General features: G+C 49.0%; 1 protein-coding gene across 1 annotated transcript in view; it reads right to left on the bottom strand.

The window, feature by feature from the left end:
* CACNA1E (calcium voltage-gated channel subunit alpha1 E) overlaps window positions 1-17,332 on the bottom strand; it is a 259,356-nt gene that overhangs the window by 18,388 nt on the left and 223,636 nt on the right. Inside the window, 6 exon segments of the mRNA XM_023753932.1 lie at window positions 1,445-1,572; window positions 5,438-5,603; window positions 6,134-6,225; window positions 10,049-10,114; window positions 13,320-13,445; window positions 14,143-14,226. Of these exon segments, the coding sequence (XP_023609700.1) occupies window positions 1,445-1,572; window positions 5,438-5,603; window positions 6,134-6,225; window positions 10,049-10,114; window positions 13,320-13,445; window positions 14,143-14,226 (662 nt within the window).

Here is a 17,332-nt window from a genome sequence, read left to right as displayed (position 1 = left end):
GGCCATCCATGCTTTACAGATCGATAGTCCACACTTTCCAGTCACTTTCCTACATGGTTATTGCCAATGATAGTAACAGTTATGCACAACCAGCCTTCGAGGCTGGTATCATTATCACCATTTTACAGGGGAGGACACTCTGAGTGGGTAAGGGCCTTGTCCAAGGCCACGGAGCTGACAGATGCAGGCCTGGCTGCATTCCCCTCCAACACCCTGCCCTGGGCTTTCTAATCAGCCGACTACTAGAAAGTAAGCTCAGAAGGTAAAAGCCACTGCTCAGCCATTGGAACAGGAATGGACTTAGAGAACGCTGTGCCCGAAGTCACTACTAATTGCTGAGGAGACGCGGACTTCTGATTCACAGTTCTAACCTGTAACAGTGACCCAAGTTCAACAGTCTTAGGGAAGGACAGATTTGGGGAAGAGGCTCAGATGGGGAAGGGGTTCCAGGTGGAAGCGACATGGCCCGTTCCTGCGAAGGATGTCATTCCTTGTGGCATTTTCAGAGGGGGCCCAGAGAGGATAGACTGGTGAGATTAAGTCCCCAAAGTGAAGATGACATGGGACAGGAAAGAGCCTGGGGAGTGAGCACTCACAGAACTCTCACCCGTCTTCAGCCACGAGGGCCCAAAGGTTGCCCTTGAACTCTAAAGCAGGGATGGGCAAACCTTTTCTGTAAAGGCTCACAGAGGAAATAGTATTGAATTTGAGGGCTATACCGTCTCTGTCATAACCACTCAAGCCTGCCTTGTAGTGCGACAGCAGCCTCGGGCAACCCACAAACGGGTGAGCATGGCTGGGAAACCGGCATTGGGCCCCATCTAGACCCTGGGCGGGCGTCGCCAACCCTGCTCCAAAGCCAGAGGGCATGACATCGCCGAAGAACTCCTGGACAGTGAAAGAGAATGGGAGGTATCCCCACAAGCTCCCGACATTTAACTCAGTTTCATGCAATAGAATCCACAAGGGATCAGTCGGAAGGGCAGCCTGCTTGCTTTTGTGTACACCTTCCGTTTTCTCACACTGGACCTTTCGAGAGGGATGAGAGGCATGGATCACTCCTGTCACTGACCGTGGTGGCCAGACGTCCGATTGGCCCAGAAAACCCTGGTCAACCCTGGTGATGACTCAACCATTAGGCAGGAAAAGAAGCTCCTCTGGGGATTGAACCCACACACTCTGAGGAACAGACAGTGTGATGAGATTGGCAAAGAAAGGGACAGCCTGTCACCGAAGGGAAGAGAGGGAAAGGGACAGAGAAAAGCTACGTCTGATACCAGAGCCACGCTGAGGACCCGGCCTCTCCAACAGGCCACAGCCAAGAGGAGTGCCCTCTCCTCCTGTAACAGGCAAGCATTTGGGTGGCTCTAATGCCAACCTCTTCCTTGAGAACTTGGCAACCCCTCATACAGGCCCCAGTGGGGTGGCCGAGCGGCCTACTCACCATGCAGCTCTGTCGTATTCTGCCCAGACACGAACAAACTCATCCAAGTGGTGAGGTCCCAGGATGGACGAGTCCCGGGTCAGGTACTCGAAGTTGTCCATGATGACGGCCACGAACAGGTTGAGCATCTGGAGGGCACGAGGGGAGGGAAGAAAAGTTAGGGGAACCTCAAAGCAGAAAAACAGGCTTCAAGGCCAATCGATAATTCTGAAGTTTGTAAGGCTGAAGGCCCCGACCAAAGCCTGTTGATCTTGCTAAATGCGTTGCATTTGTTATCTGTGCCACACATTTCGTTGTGCGAACAGCATTATTTCAGTTTTCTATTTGCAAAGCATTGTTATCTGTTCCATTTATTTAACTGTTGTTGTAGCAGCAGTGACAACATGCTCCAAGGCTGGAGAAAGCCAAGGCCTGACGCCTACTCTCCCGTCCAGCCCCTCCCCCACCCTTGCTCCACCAAAGGAGCCAACAGAACTGGTGAGACCTCTCAGAGCCCACACCATGGCTTACTGCATGCCGACATGAAGCTATTCTTGGCTCCTGAGTGGCTTCTAAGACCCTGTTCTCCCACTTGCTTGCTCAACAACATTTATTGTCCACCCCCTGTATTCCAAAGAGACACCCAGGTGCAGGGGGTGGGGGTAAGAAAGTTCCTATTTTACCCCGGGGTTCTAGTCCCATGCCTAACACACTGCTTAAAGCACGCGGACACTCACTAGAGGTTGTCACTTGAGTATTCTTAAAGACTTAGTATTTAGTCAAGACTGCGACATATTGCAAATATACAAATGTTACAGATTTTCCCCAAGAGCTAGGAAAGTAGCATCTGCAGGTGACAGTGGTAACAAAATTTGAATTTCATATAATTTTCATGACATGAAATACTATTCATCTTTTGATTATTTTTCTCTACCATTTAAGAATGAAAAAGCCATTGTGTTTTACAAATGCAGGTGGTAAACAGGGTTTGGCCTATGGCAGCCGTGGGCAAACTACGGCCCGTTTGAAATGAATAAAACTGAAAAAAAAAAGACCGTACCCTTTTATGTAATGATGTTTACTTTGAATTTATATTAGTTCACACAAACACTCCATCCATGCTTTTGTTCCGGCCCTCCGGTCCAGTTTAAGAACCCATTGTGGCCCTCGAGTCAAAAAGTTTGCCCACCCCTGGCCTATGGGCTGCAGTATGCCTACCCCTGGTCTAGATTAGGCAGCAGGCAATAGGAATTACTGAAGGGGGGCAAACTAGGAGAGAGACCAGGGGATAGCTGTGTGCAGAGAGGACCCTCAGGAGCAGTGTTGAGGAGTAGCCATCCCTGAACCAAGCCAGTGGCAGGATAGTAGCCTAAACTGGTCAGTTCAAGGAAGGGGAAGGGACAGGACTAGATGGCCACAGTGAACAGCACTTGTTTTGTTGATTCTTGGCTGCCTAGAACCCGTTGACTGTACGTCTGCTCTTTTGGGGACCCACCCCTTGCCTATTCCTAGTTCATCTGGTTCAGTGGGGCACTGAATATATATGCAATGGCTGCGTGGGTTACAGAGGGTTTTCCACGTATCCACACATCTTGTACACTCCTTTCTTGGTACCTATTATTCATGGTAACAAACACTCTTAGGTATTTATTATTGCTTTACTTTTGCCTATAGTCTTGTATAATGGTGTGCACATTCACACCTATTCTTTGTTTTAATGCTTGCCCTACGTTTTCATGTGGCAGCTTTCATTGTATCAGCCCTTCCAGGACCCAGTGCTTCCCACACACACTGGCATCCTTGGCTCTAAGCGCACGGCCCGGCACATCCCGCCCACCCGTACATCCCTCCGGGTGGCTGCGTGGGGCTGAGAAGCTGTGCGACTCGCCCAAGGTCACAAAGTCACTCTCCTCCGGGGATGATATTTGAAAGCGGATCCTCTCAGACTGAATACAGCGTGAATTTAAAAATAAAAGTAGCGTGAATTATGCAGCACCCTCCATCTCAAAATTCTACCAGTGCCTTTAGAGTCGCTAATGAATTTTCCAGTTATATCTCTGGTTTCTTTTAAATATTTATTATTAAACATTTACACCATGTAGGATAAAACTGTGATGTCTACAGGTCCTTCTACACGCCCCATTTCACCCCATCTAAGCGCTGAGACCCCTGTATGCCTTTCAGCCTTCGATGGAGGGACCGTGACAGCTTGACCCCAGTGCCTAGCCTTTTAATGACACTCAGTACAAATGTGCTGACCATGTGAGTGAATCAACTTATAAAACATTGGAGGCACAGAAGAGAAAGGATTTACCGGGGGTTACAACAGATTTAACCTGAAGTTCACTGCTCTATTCACCGAGCTCTACTCCACCCAGGAAACCGCCCACCTTTCCAGGGCATTGCTTTAGTTTTCAGTTCTGGTACAGCCAGTGCCTCACCTTTTAATGACCACTCAGTACAAATGTGCTGAATATGTGAATGAATCAACTTAAAACTCCAATATCATTCAAAATTGCTTTTCAGTTATTTCCATTAGACGTTCCACTTCCATATTTCTAAATGGGATACTGTTTTGTTTTTCTTTTTAAAATCTCCCGCAGGGAGTTTACTGAAACACATGCATCTGCTCACTAAATAACTCTCTCATTATCAAGTCCTTTCCCTCCCGTCCCACAGAAGCTACAGTAGCAGCAAAGCCCAGAACTCAATGTGGGCTGCTAACGTGGCAGTCAGTTCACTCTCTATCTGTCCCCTCCCAGTCCCCCTTGGTCTAGCTGCAAGCTGCTTCCCCACACCCGAGAGATGGACAGGTGGCATGTCCCCCGAGGATCACGTTAGAGGCAGAAATGGCTGGATGAGAGACAATTCATTCACTTTGGGATGTCCGGCTATGAAACTGCCCACTTTCCCAGGGAATTGCTTGAGCTTTTGATTCTTGTACAGTCAGTGGCATTAGCACCGAAGCTGAGCTAAGGGATGTCAGGGTGGCCACAAACACAGGACTGGCCGTCACTGATTTAGGAGGGGCACCTCAATCATCATCCTGTTTATCCCCACTGGTCAGATTATGCAGCACAGAGATTTCTGGATGAAAGAATGAAGGGGCACTTGGGCCCCTCACTATTTTGTAAGCAGGTGTGCTCCACAGATATCACTCAATGTTCACTAATACCTGAAGCGATTAGATCCTCTCATGTCAAGCTGGCCACTGTCACTAAACATCTATATATATATAAAAGTCAAGCAACCAGAACGATTGGAATGACCAGAATGACCGGTTGCTATGACACGCACTGCAGTGGCCAACTAGCTGGATCGGGGCCCCGATGGGCCCCCCAAATCTCTTGAGGCCCCTCCCCCCGGCCAGCCCCACCCCCGATCAGCTCCCCCACCCTAATCAGGGGTGGGGCCGGCGGGCAAACCTCCAGCGGCGCCCCCACCCCCTCCCAGCCGGCCCAGCCCCGACCGGCCCCCATTGGGGCAAGCCAGCCGAACCCTACCTGTGCACAAATTCATGCACTGGGGCCACTAGTCATGACGTAAGAGAATTGCATCCATTATACTGTAGGATTGTCACCACTCTACTCTTATTAATGCTATCACCTTATATTTTCAAGGTACCTTTTCTCAAACAGTTCAAAGGTCTCCAGAGAGAGAGAAAAGATGTTCTTGGCCTTATTTATAAAACATCCGAGGTACAGAAGAGAAAGGATTTACTGTGGATTACAATAGATTCAACATGAAGTTTACTGTTCTATTCACTGACCTCTATCCCACCCTTCAACCCTTCCCACAGCCATCCTTCCTGGGGAAGCAGCAAATGTCTTCTCAACCATGGATAGCCCCCCACCCAGGAGTCCGATAAGCACCGTCACCTCCAAGAGTTCTCTTGAGAAAACCCTGGCTCTCAGCGTGGGCTGCAGTGTGTGTGACCATCCACCGAAGGAAACATCTCATGACTGTTTATCAGGGCTGGGCCACATTTCGGGTTAAGGGCACAAGGCTACTCACCAAGAAGGAGCAGAAGAAGATGAAGGAGACAAAGTAAACGTAGGCCAGATCGGTGCCGCAGCGTTCGTTCTCGTTCTGCCCGGAGGGCGCCGTGGTGTCGGGCTCACAGCCTTTCTCCCCGAGGCACGACAGCATTATCTCCTGCCAGGCCTCGCCTGTGGCACTCCTGAGCCCAGAAGACATTTTGGTGATTAGTGGCAGGTCTGCATGTCCGGTCCTCTCCTTGGCCTTCTCTCCCAATTCACCCACCCCTTCCTCTGGCCGGAGGCCCAACGGCTTTGCCTAGTACTCGCGGCTCTCATGCTTTCCATGCAGACATGGAGCGTGCCAATGAGTCTCTCTCGGGTTCTGCCACCTCACCCACTGCTTCCCTGTTTTTGGAAGAATCTCTGCTGATCGTGATGGGACTTTCTGGGACCCCACACACCCGGCCATCCAAGGTTTCAGGCCTTAACTGGAATTTGACCTGTAGGAAACTGTCCTCGCCTTCCCCCTCTCAGAGTCCCAAAGGACTAGCTGAAGCTGCAATTTGCAAATTCACTACTGAGTTAGAGATGACCCCTCTGCTGCCCCCACCCCACTGCCATCCTGCTAGGAGCGGAGCAAGGGCAGTGAAGAGGCAGAGGCAGTGGAAGAGAAGACCAACTCTGTCCCCTCGGTGGAGGGCTAGGCTACAAGAGTTCCGCGTCCAGGCACCTGAAGAGTAGCATGAGGGACCCAAAGAAACTCCGGAAGTTGTTGTGCCGGTTGATGTGACTCTCCTCATCCAACTTTATGTTTCCAAATACCTGGAGGAGAAAACAACAGAAAGCAATGAGCACGGCGGAGCTGTGAGAGGCACCCAGCGCATGGACAGGACATGCAGGGTTGGCACATCCACACGCGTGGCTCCTCCTGATGGCCTCGCCCTGAAGCAGACAACTCACACCCAGACAGGCTGGTGGGCCCCGTGCCCGTGGCCCGATAAGCAGGAGGGAAAAGAAGACCGTAGAAGGCAAGATCTGGGAAATGTTCCACCTGTCTGTCGTTCCTCCCACACCTAATTTGGTCTTTTTATTTCCATGGCACCTGTCACCATGGCACTCACCGTGTGCCTGCCACTGACATCACCCATCACAGAGTCTCTGCCTGCCCGGGGAGTGCTGATGGGGGCATCCGGATCTGCAGATGTGACTATGGCTTGGGAAGACGCTGCCCTCAAGTGCACAAGCAGTTTAGGTCAGAGAGGGGCATCGCTGTCTTCCTTGGCTGTGTTCCTACCCAGAGAGTCCATCTGTCTGTAAACTACCGTCCCCGAGGCTGGGCTCACACAAAGCAAGTCCGGCCCAGAGGGATGAAGAGAGTCAGGACAACGGACGCTCGGAAGAGGAAGACGGCAACAGGTTTGGGCAGATCTGGCTACCGAGCGAGTTTACTAATCTGCCCTTGGTCGCTGGGCTTAGAACGTGGTCACCAGGCAAATTCACATGAAAAAAGAGGGAAAATCCAGAGCGCTTCATCTGCAGACACCGAATAAGGATGAGCTCTCCAACACACTGTGCCCGGAGCCACGGTCACCCAAGTCTCTTCAGATGAGAAGGTGCCCTTCCATAGGCACTTCCCTTCCCAGCTGCGCTTCCGACATCAGGGTCTGGTCTCGCAAATCACCGTTTGCACAACTGAAGGCTCACGGGTTGCTTTCCCAGCCATTTGAGACAAATTTCAGCCTATATCTAACATCTCTCCATTTATCTAATAGCTGCTGAATGCAACATATTCCCCCCATAACAGTTTTCAGAATGTGCAATTGAGGAACAAGCTCTGCCCCCAGCTATTTTGCTCGGATAACTCCCACTGACACCTGCTTTGGGAATGTGTTCGGAACGTTGCTTTTCAAAACCCAAATACTACTTGTCTCTCGGGGAGAATGGAGGGGGCAGGCCAGGCAGGACTGGGGAAGTGGGAAGGAGGAAGATGAGAAGGTAGAGAACCCCCAAACAGACAAATAGCAGCCCTGAAAAAATCCCGAACAATCCAATCTAATTCTGGATGCCCCAGGAGGAAGCTGTCAGGACCCCTCGCCTGTGTTCGCATCTCCTTCTCTCTTTCTCTCTCTTGCCCTCCTGGCTCAGAATCCACGGTTTATCCCTGATTCACCACATACACGTGTACTTTCTCCCTTCTCCAATCATGACCTGGTTAGAGGGCAGGCCGAGAATTTGCATGAGGTATGTGTATAAACTTATACCGAATGTTCTCCAAGAAAATTTTCAAGCCAAAAATGTATATTTATTGTGAAGGTGGTCTTTCAAATTGTTTCCACTTTATTTTTTTTGCTTTTCACTCAGTCCTTGTCACTAACCCAAATCTCGTACATCAAATTGGTACAGAGGAGAAAGAAGGGATGCTGAGACCCATCAGAAACCAACTGAACGTATGGGCTTATGTCCTTTCACTTGGACTCACAGACCTGTAGAACCAGGCAGGACCTGTGAAGCTGTGTATCCAACTCCTCTACGGGACTGCTAAGGGTGTTAAGCCAGAGAGGTTCGGTCACTTGACCAAGTTTGCACAGCTGGCCAGCGGGGGAGCTGAGGCTGAAAGCCTCGCCTCTAAGGACCTGCAGCCCAGAGCACTTTTCCAGACCCAGCAAGTTACTCCTTCCTTCCACGTTCAGATTCCTCTGCAAACTCTCTTCTCCCAAGATGACCTTGAAAGTTCAGAGTAACAGTCCTTCCCATACAGACATCTTGTTGCGTTACCTCTCTAATGCTCTGTCTACTGTCCTTCTGCCTTTGTAAGGATCCCTTTGCTTTGTTATGACAATATGAGATGCAATCTTTCTAGTTAAGAGCTTTGCATCTCTCTCTTGCTCTATCTCGTGTGTGTATGTACATATGTGTGCACGCATACACACACACAAAGAGGGAGAGAGAGGGTAAGGACATACATTTAGCACAGTGCGTGCCACACTCAGGAAGTTGAGTAATGGTAAACAGCATTATCACCATTTCAGTAGTATTAATAACCAGTTAGTATGGGAGATGGTGTAATTCTAGTTTATTTTGTTTGAAAATGAAAAAGGTGGTAAGAATTATTTTCCAGCATAAGCCAAAAAGAATGTAATTTTATCAAGTTCCATTTGGCTGTTCAAGAAGATTTTAATTCGAGATCCAAATATTCGGAAGTTCCAAGGGACTTAATAGAAGTCGTCAAGGCAATCTTCAAGGTCGCTGGGAGTTAGCTTCTACCACGCCCCGGACTTCACCGTTAAACCCCTGCTGATGTGTCCTCCATGAAGGAGATCTCATTACTTCTCAGCCAAGTCTCACACTTTCTGACACTTGGCTTCTATCATATAAACTCTCCAGTAATGGGGTTAGAAGATGAATGAAATCCAGAAGCGCAGGCGCGAGAGAGGAGTAAAAAGAGAGAGCCTTTCAGAGGGGCTCCGGCGGGGGCTGCTGACTGGGCAGGCCTGGCAGACGTGGCCAGCGGCTCCAGATGGCAGGTGCTGTGGAGAGGACAGCTGGCAGCCCGTCCAAAGGTGGCCAGCCTGCCTGACTGCAGGGGACTGCCGCTTGGCTGCAGTTCTGTGCTGGGGCTTAGTCTCCCCATCTCCAAGTCAGAGAGTTAGTCCCCGAGACAAGCAGAGAGCCTGTGTCCCCAGCCGGGTAGGTCCATGGGCTGCTGCTGTGTGTTTTCGGCAGGAGCCCACACACCCTGAATGACGGTTGCCTGTGAGAGACCTTTTGGCCTCTTCCGCTCGACGGGCCTTTGGCAACTGTAGGAATATCCAGGGTGGGAACCTGAGCTCCACTTCTCAATTCCCAAACCGGGAAGGATGTGTAACCAGCCAGCTGCATGGCCCTTTGAGAAGAACTAGCTGGAATGTGGCCCCTGGCTCTAGGGCAGTGGCTCTCAGCCTTCTGGCCCTTTAAATACAGTTCCTCATGATGTGACCCAACCATAAAATTATTTTCGTTGCTACTTCCTAACTGTAATGTTGCTACTGCTATGAATCATAATGTAAATATCTGATATGCAGGATGGTCTTAGGCGACCCCTGTGAAAGGGTCGTTCGACCCCCAAAGGGGTTGCGACCCACAGGTTGAGAACGCTAGTCTAGGGTTTGGCATGCTGCCAAGAACCTGACAAGCTGTTCCCCCGGGTGAGTTTCAGGTTATAAATCTCAGCCATTCAGGATTTTACTCAGCCATATTCTGTGTCACCGTATCCAGGAGATCAGCCATTGACCTTTAAGGCCTGGCTCCAATACCTGAGACCCTGAGCAGTGGATCAGCATGAGCCCTGCCCCCTCCTTAGTCTCCTGGGCACCCTCTGGCCAAGAACACTGGTGCCACCTTTGCTGTGGTTTGTTGTTGGAAGTCCAGCTGCTGTAAGTCATCACTATGGTCTCACAACCTCAGATGAAGCCCCTGTAACAGACCACCCTGCCTACCAGGGCAACCTGAGTGGGGAAGCCTGCACCTGGGAAATTTCCAAGGTCACATGGCAACAAGACCTTGGGAGCGTGCCCCTTTAACGCAACCCCAGTCCTGAGTGCTCAGTGAGCCAGAGACAGTCTGGGCACCACCTCCCTGACCAGGCCCCACGCGCGCCCCCGCTCACCTGCATCCCAATGATGGCATAGATGAAGAACAGCATGGCAATCAAAAGGCAGACGTAGGGCAGGGCCTGGAAGGAAAGCAGAGATATGACCAGGAGTTCAAAGGCAGGCAGCTCCCAGGCTCAATGGCCTGCAGTCACTGGCAGTAAAGGAGTCTTGTCTGGAGGCTGACGTATGCAGACTTTCTGGGGCTGTGTCCCTGGGGCTGCCTGTTTCGGGGTGCCACACTTTGCAGATGTCCACATCCTCTGACAGAGGTGGAAGCTGTTGGCCACAGGGAGGCTCAGAACTTACCTCCTGTCCAGAATATTCCCTCACCTGGAGTGTGGCCCGGATCTCCAAGGAGAGCTGGGAAAATTCCTGGGCCTGGGGCTCATCCCACTTTGCACAACAGAATATTAATAATGTGGGCCATTGTGATGCAAATTACACAGCAAGCATCCTGCCCTCGCTCCAATCCTAGTGTTACCCTTTCCCATTCCCCCACTCAATGCGAAGCCCATGAGAAGAATCTATAAACAAACGCAAATGCCGGGGTCTTGGTTGTTTGTCAGTTCCTAGAAGGCTCCTTCATCCTCTGAGAAAACATCTTTTCTCAAAGTTTTAGGTTCCTGATATTCCCATACGTGTCATGCAAAATCCCCAAACGCCTTTTAGGTGTCAGCCACCACCAAGCCCTGTCCAAAATCAGGCGGCACCAAGTTCCACACTGGGCAAGCGAACTGCCGCTTAGGGACGACATCTCAGTTACGGGGGTGAAGGGAGCCAGGGGAGGAAATGTAAGGCAGGAGACTGCCCTGGGCGGCTGGGTGCATGCGCACAGGGCAGTTGGGTTCGGGGGCCAGGGTGGGCACTGTAATTCTGCGGTGATCTCAGTGCTGACGTGCAAATCCCTCTTCTTTATCGTCCAGGAAGCTCCCCGAAAGGCGGCACAACTAACTGTGCGTCTCCACTCTGTCTTGAGTGTGGACAGTGCAGATCCCAGGGGATCAATTCCAGGCTTTCAGCCGGCAGGAGCCGCAGGGCTCACCAACAGATCTCGCCGCATGGAGAGCCCTGGGAGACTCTGGTAATGTGAGTAAAGGGTAAAAGTTGGTGGGAGAACCCCCTCTCCAATGAGTGCTGACTCCCGAGATCTGTGGGTTGCATTTCGAGGGGCCATGGGAGACTCCCTCTGCTGAAAGGAGAGAGTAGAGAGGCAGGTTGCTTGCCACCTGGGTGTGCTATCTTCTACCAACTTCTATGTTCACCTCCTGCCCTTATTCTACCTTCTCTCCTCCAAGGGCTCCAGGCCCTAGTTCATCTCTCCCTTCCCACAGCTTTGGAGAGAGGACTGAAGATTCATTCTGATCTCTTCTTTATCACCTTATAAATGCCAACGCAGTGGTGCAGACCTGGGCTGAGCTCAGGGCTGGGAGGGTGGGGACAGGCAGTGCCATGCTGTTTTATATTGTGTGGCCCCTGCTGTGTATTTGCAGAGGCAGCCTTTGTTTGCCAACGTTGGGAAAACAACTTTTGTGCCTGTCCCAGGACTGTTCCAAAAAGGAAACACCTACCCGTCACAGTGTCACCTGTCTTCACCAGTGTGTGTATTCACCGAAATAAGCCAACCATTTGGCCATCAATTTTTGACAGGCTTTTTCTTTGCCCTACATGGTGATCACGATAATATGACAGGCTGACACATAGTTCTTAAGAGACTCACGAACAAATGATAGCTTGTTGGGGTGGCTTCTAGAGAAAAAGGTTTTAAGAGCATCTGGTTTCAAATTCTAAATCTGAATTCACCTGAGACTCGTAGTAAATTCTCACTAAGGTTTTAGATTTCTCCTCTGCCAGTTAGCTTTGGAAATGTGGTTTTCCAAAGGCCTCCGTGGGAGCTATCACATCAAACAGTTACTCTGGATACAGTAAGAATGTCAAAGGTTGCTCTGAGGAGCCTGAGTGAACGTCCTTACGACTGGCCTCACATCTCACACCTCAAGCTCATGGGTCCCGGATGGAGAAGTGAATCAATGATGAGAGTGAAGGATGAGAAACTGCAAACTCTTTATCACAACTTGGACTTAAAAGATAAGTGTGGGCAAAAGAGGGTTTACAGTTGCACTGTGACATCCTTTTGAGTTAATAAAGCTATTGTAAATAATTATAACCTGCGTGTCTTTTTCCATACAAACAACTGTAAACCTAATTTTGCCCACCCCATATATAAGTAATTAAAACAAAGAAGACAATTCTGTGATTTCTTATCTTTCAATCATTGAATAGCATCAAATTCATTTTTAAAACACAGTCATGGAAAAACTTGTTTTTGTATAAGAGGAAAATAGTAGGCATTTGAATAATATTTAGGCCCCCTGAACCTTAAAAATAATTAATTATGGCCCTAGCTGGTTTGGCTCAGTGGATAGAGCGTCGGCCTGCAGACTGAAAGGTCCCAGGTTTGATTCCAATCAAGGGTACATGCCCAGGTTGTGGGCTCGATCCCCAGTATGGGGTGTGCAGGAGGCACCCAATCAGTGATTCTCTCGCATCATTGATGTTTCTATCTCTCTCTCCCTCTCTGAAATCAACAAAAATATATTTTCTAAAAAAGCTTCCCTTTAAAAAACAACAGCTAATTATGGTATTTGCTAGAGACTGAAGATATTTAAATAGGTTTGGGAACTTCTTTTACTGGAAGTCTCTGCCATTAAAGTGGGTCTCAGGTATTGGTATTTCACTTACACTTAATTACACATACACTTCTGTACGTTCCAAAGATGCTCCCTGTTACCCTTGCCAGGCATCCTGTCGGTATACAGGACACAGAGGCAATCGTGAGCACGCCACACACCCAGTGGCTCAGGAAACACACTGATGAAGACGTGCTGGGACTCGTCTTGCTATAAAACAGACCTCAAGGAGTCCTGTTCTGTGAGATAAAGCCACTGTCACGTCCCTGAAAATGCAGAGGGTAAGTGACTACAGGCTCTATACATGGACAAGGTTTTGGAATGCCTCCTCAGATAAGCTCCCTGCCTCAGTGGACAGAAGAGATAACGGAGTTACAAAGTTGAGGTGTTTTTCTAGAATGAGATGCTATCCGGTTAGAAATAAGCTGCCCGCTGTGCGGCCGAGCCGTGCTGTGTGTATCTAGTGCTCCTGACACCCCCCCCCGTTCCACCAGCGGCAGAGATGAAGGGACTTGTGTAATGACGCCGTGCTGCCTGGCTGTGCTGTCGGCCCTGACAGGGCCACCCCGACCCTCAGAGAGGAGCAGGTGCCTCTCACCTTGAAGGACTGCACGAAGGTCCAGAGCAAAATCCGGATGGTGTAGCCCTGACGCAGAAGCTTGATGAGGCGGGCGGCGCGGAAGAGCTTCAGGAAGCTCATATTGAAGCCGCTGGTGTTCACCAGCTGGCGGACCGAAAGGAAACACAGAATTAGTGGCATTAGAGTCATTTAGAAAATAGGAGCACTAGTTAGTCTTTGCATATTTACCCCTCATTCAGATAATAAAATCGGACATGGATTCTGTCTTTCGTGCTTAACCCATCTCTGGCCGATGGGCCAGTGAGGACCATCTCTCCCAGCCTCCCCAGGCCTGCCGTCTATTCCCAGGAAGAAGGGTGGGGAAGCACCCTGGAGGGTGGCCTGTGTTAGACGGAAACAACCTGCTCATCTTCTGTAAGAGGTCCTAACTCTGCACTTAGATGCCCAACGAACTGATCTACTCCAACATTCTAAGAGAGCTCCTATGAGCTCTCCAAGTCTTCTTTAGATGAACAGTTTAGGGAAACAATTCAGGTCTAACAACGTTGGGGGCAAAAATCCTAGACACGAGGTCTCTTCTGGCACTCTCTCTATCCATTCCACTCACTCCAGGAGATGTCTGCTATGTGAGTCACACAAATGAAACAAGGCTTCCGGGAGATCCGGGGCCCTCCGATGTTGGCATTTTCTGGCTAGAGCTCAGGAGTGAGGAAGTGAGCTCCCCACACTCAGAGGGCTACAGGTTTGGTTTGATGCGTTTAAAACAGACTGAACGTGCGGAGGGCTTTTTTAGATGCTACTTCAGGGTCAAGCTTAAAGACCAGCTCTATGAGCCATGCACCTTGCTGTCCGTCAGAATGATTTCTGTGATGCTGCCGATCACGGTGATGAAGTCGAAGATATTCCAGGTGTCTCGGAAATAGTTCTGCCAAGAGAATTCAGTGATGGGGCATCAGAAAAAGGAGGGACAGAAAACCAGGAAGAAAAGAAAAACTGGGGAAAAGATAACTTTCATTACATAACTTTGTCACTTGGAATGGAAACTTGTTAATTTATGTACAAGTTCATTCTATCATTGGCTTCAGTTTCCTATTTCTCACCAGAAATGCTATGTCTCCTTTACTAATTTGGGAATTTCTCATTTGGGAAGCAGTTTCATCACTATTTGAAGACCTTGTTATTGAAGGTGTCACTAAAAAGCTTATATGTAAGGAAGAGATTTGTGGCCAAGAACATCATCATAAATCCAAAAAAAGAAAGATCATTGTCACCTACAAGACAATCAAATTATTTACAATATTATTTCAAGGATTTCTACAACTATAACTCTATCCATCTTGTATCACGTGACCCTATAAATATACAGTTCTGACTTTCAATTATTAATAAAAGCCACAGAGATGTCCTAAGTGACTAAAGATGAAAGATATGCCAAAATCCCCTCTAACTCCATTGAGCCTTTCAAACCAACGGCTGATTTGCAATAGGATGATCAGACTTGATTTCCCCTCTCTTCCTCTGCCCTGTTACTCCTTTCGAGGAGGTGTAATGAAATAAAGTACAAGGAAGCAGTAATAAAGCCAGTGAGTTGAAGGAGATGGAAGAGAAACAAAGGACCCAGAAAATCCACCAATCAGATAACACTCTGCCTAAAAGTGGATTATGCGGCCATTTCCAGGGCTCAGGTGAGCAAAGACCTTGGACTGTGTTCCTTAAAAGACACAGGACACACAGGTCTCCCAATGTCACCTGCTTGACCATAGCTCTCTCATAGCACCATAGAAGTGCACCCCCTCCCATCCTATGGCTGGCATCAGTGAGTCCTTGCTGTGTGCGCCAGATACTGGGCCAGGCCCTTGGCATTCGTTTGACTCATCTATTCCTCCTATGGAGTCTACAGGTAGGTAGTGATACCTATGTTCATTCAACACTGAGTGGTAGGGTTGGTAAGAAGAGTGGGGAGAGACAAAGATAGGGAAGGAGTGTGGGGAGATGAGCTACGTATAATGAACACCTACTCAGGATTGGAAGCCTTAGATGCCTTGGGCATACTGCCTAATTGGATACACACAACAAATATCTGAGGCTGCAAGGTAGCTATTGTTATCCTCATTTTATGAATGAGCAAAGCGAGGCTTATCTGACTCCAAAACCCTATGTACCTGCCAGGCATATAGAGAAACTGGAGCACACAGCCTCACAATCACACTTTCCATGGCGAATACCTACTCCTTCATGACTGGAGCCAAGGTGAGTCTCCAAGTTCCTCCTATCCCCAACCTGGGGCAGCTGCCTAGTACTGGGATCTCCCCCCCATAGAGCATAGAGAATACAAAGTCAGGTCTCAGAGGACAGAAGACCTGGATTCCAGGTGAGGATGCTTTCCGACAGTATGGTAGAGCCCCCACAGTGTAGTCAGAATAGTACGTTATGGTGGACAGAGTGTGGGCTTCCAAGTCAGCCAGACCAGGGTCTGAATGCTGGCTCTGCCTTGTAGGAACCCTGGACAAAGCATTCGATCTGCCTGAGCCCTGGCCCATCCATAAGGAAGACCACTGCCCATCGACTAGAGCTGCTATGAAACCGAAATGAATAATATGTCAAATATTTGGTACTTAATAGACAACCAGTATATGTTCATTCTCCTCTTTTTCTTCCTTTTTTATCCCCATTACACTTTCCAATTCTACTGCCTTTTATTGTGTAATCCTCAAAAGAACTACACAATTTTTCTGACCTTCCGTTTCCTCATTTAAATGAATAACAATAATGCTAATGATGCTATCTGCTGTGGTCATTTCAGTCACTGAGAAGACCTGACGCGGTGCATGTTAAGGTATGGAACACCTAGAGTACTTTATCAACGTAAAGATGTACCTGGAACTAGTGGTGCTTTTCATAGTGTGGAGAGGCCTCGAAACCTTGAATGACAAAGTCTGTGTCCAGCATTTACCATAGACACGTAATTGGGGGCTTAAGTCACAGGTGGCATCAACACCACATGCAAGTAATCAAGATGCACAGGGAGACCTCCCTCGTTGCGGTACCACTTCTCTATCACCCCGCTCACCCCGCACTCAGGGCTAGACTATTACCCAGGCATCTTTGTTGGTGGTGGTTTCTTTTCACTCTTTTATTTCTCCAAGTCTCAAGTCTCAAAACACTCAAAAGAAAGTGAGGCAAACAACAATGCGGCCACCTGCAATGGGTTTCCTTCCACTCTCCTCCCCAAGCCATCAAATTAATGACTTTTCCAAGGGCCATTAACAGAGCAAAGGCAACCCCACAATCAGCACTCGCAAGGAAAGTTTCCCTTCTTGCAGAGAAACCCGGACACACGTATCGTTTGGAATGGAAGCTCACATGAAATCGGGGGAAACAGCTGTCGAGGGGTTTCCCTGCAGCCCACTGGTCTCCCTGTAAACGCTGAAGCAAGGGCTGGGGGCCGAGAGGACTCTCTTGTCTACAGGACATTGAGGCAATGGGCTAGGTTCGCTTAACGCTCTGGAGAGCAGATGCAAGAATGTGCCGATTATAATGAGTAGTTGAAAAATCAGAGGAGGACTCAAGCCAGAAAAACTCATCCCAACCCTTCCCAAACCCAGTTCCAGAATACACACACCTCTCTCTCCCGCCCACACACATACACACTTCAAAGGTGATTAGCTTTTATAAGCTTAATAAACATTTTTGTTGGCAGAAATTACTCTTCGTGTGACTAAGGGGAGGAGGCACATTAGGTAAAACCTATTATCAACTATGTTTGAGGCTAAGAGGGACAGCTATTTTCCCATTTGAGTTATAAAATTTTATGCCTTTTACAGTAAATGAGCACTCCAGGTTTATTAGTTCAGTCCTTGCTTTGCTCCCTAGCAACAGATAAATCGCAGTGCTAGTGAGACCCACTGTCACCCCTCGACCACTGACGAAATCGGACAGGACCAGAGCTGACGGCTGGATGAGTGTGGCGCTCTCCTATCCTTTGCCCTTTCTCCCAACCCACCATCGCCTTGTCTCCACGGCAGTTTACT

Source organism: Myotis lucifugus, unplaced genomic scaffold (genome assembly GCF_000147115.1).
Source record: "Myotis lucifugus unplaced genomic scaffold, Myoluc2.0 scaffold_54, whole genome shotgun sequence".
Taxonomy (NCBI): domain Eukaryota; kingdom Metazoa; phylum Chordata; class Mammalia; order Chiroptera; family Vespertilionidae; genus Myotis; species Myotis lucifugus.
The sequence above is the reverse complement of the archived record's forward strand: the minus strand, read 5'-3'. Positions and strand labels throughout refer to the sequence as shown.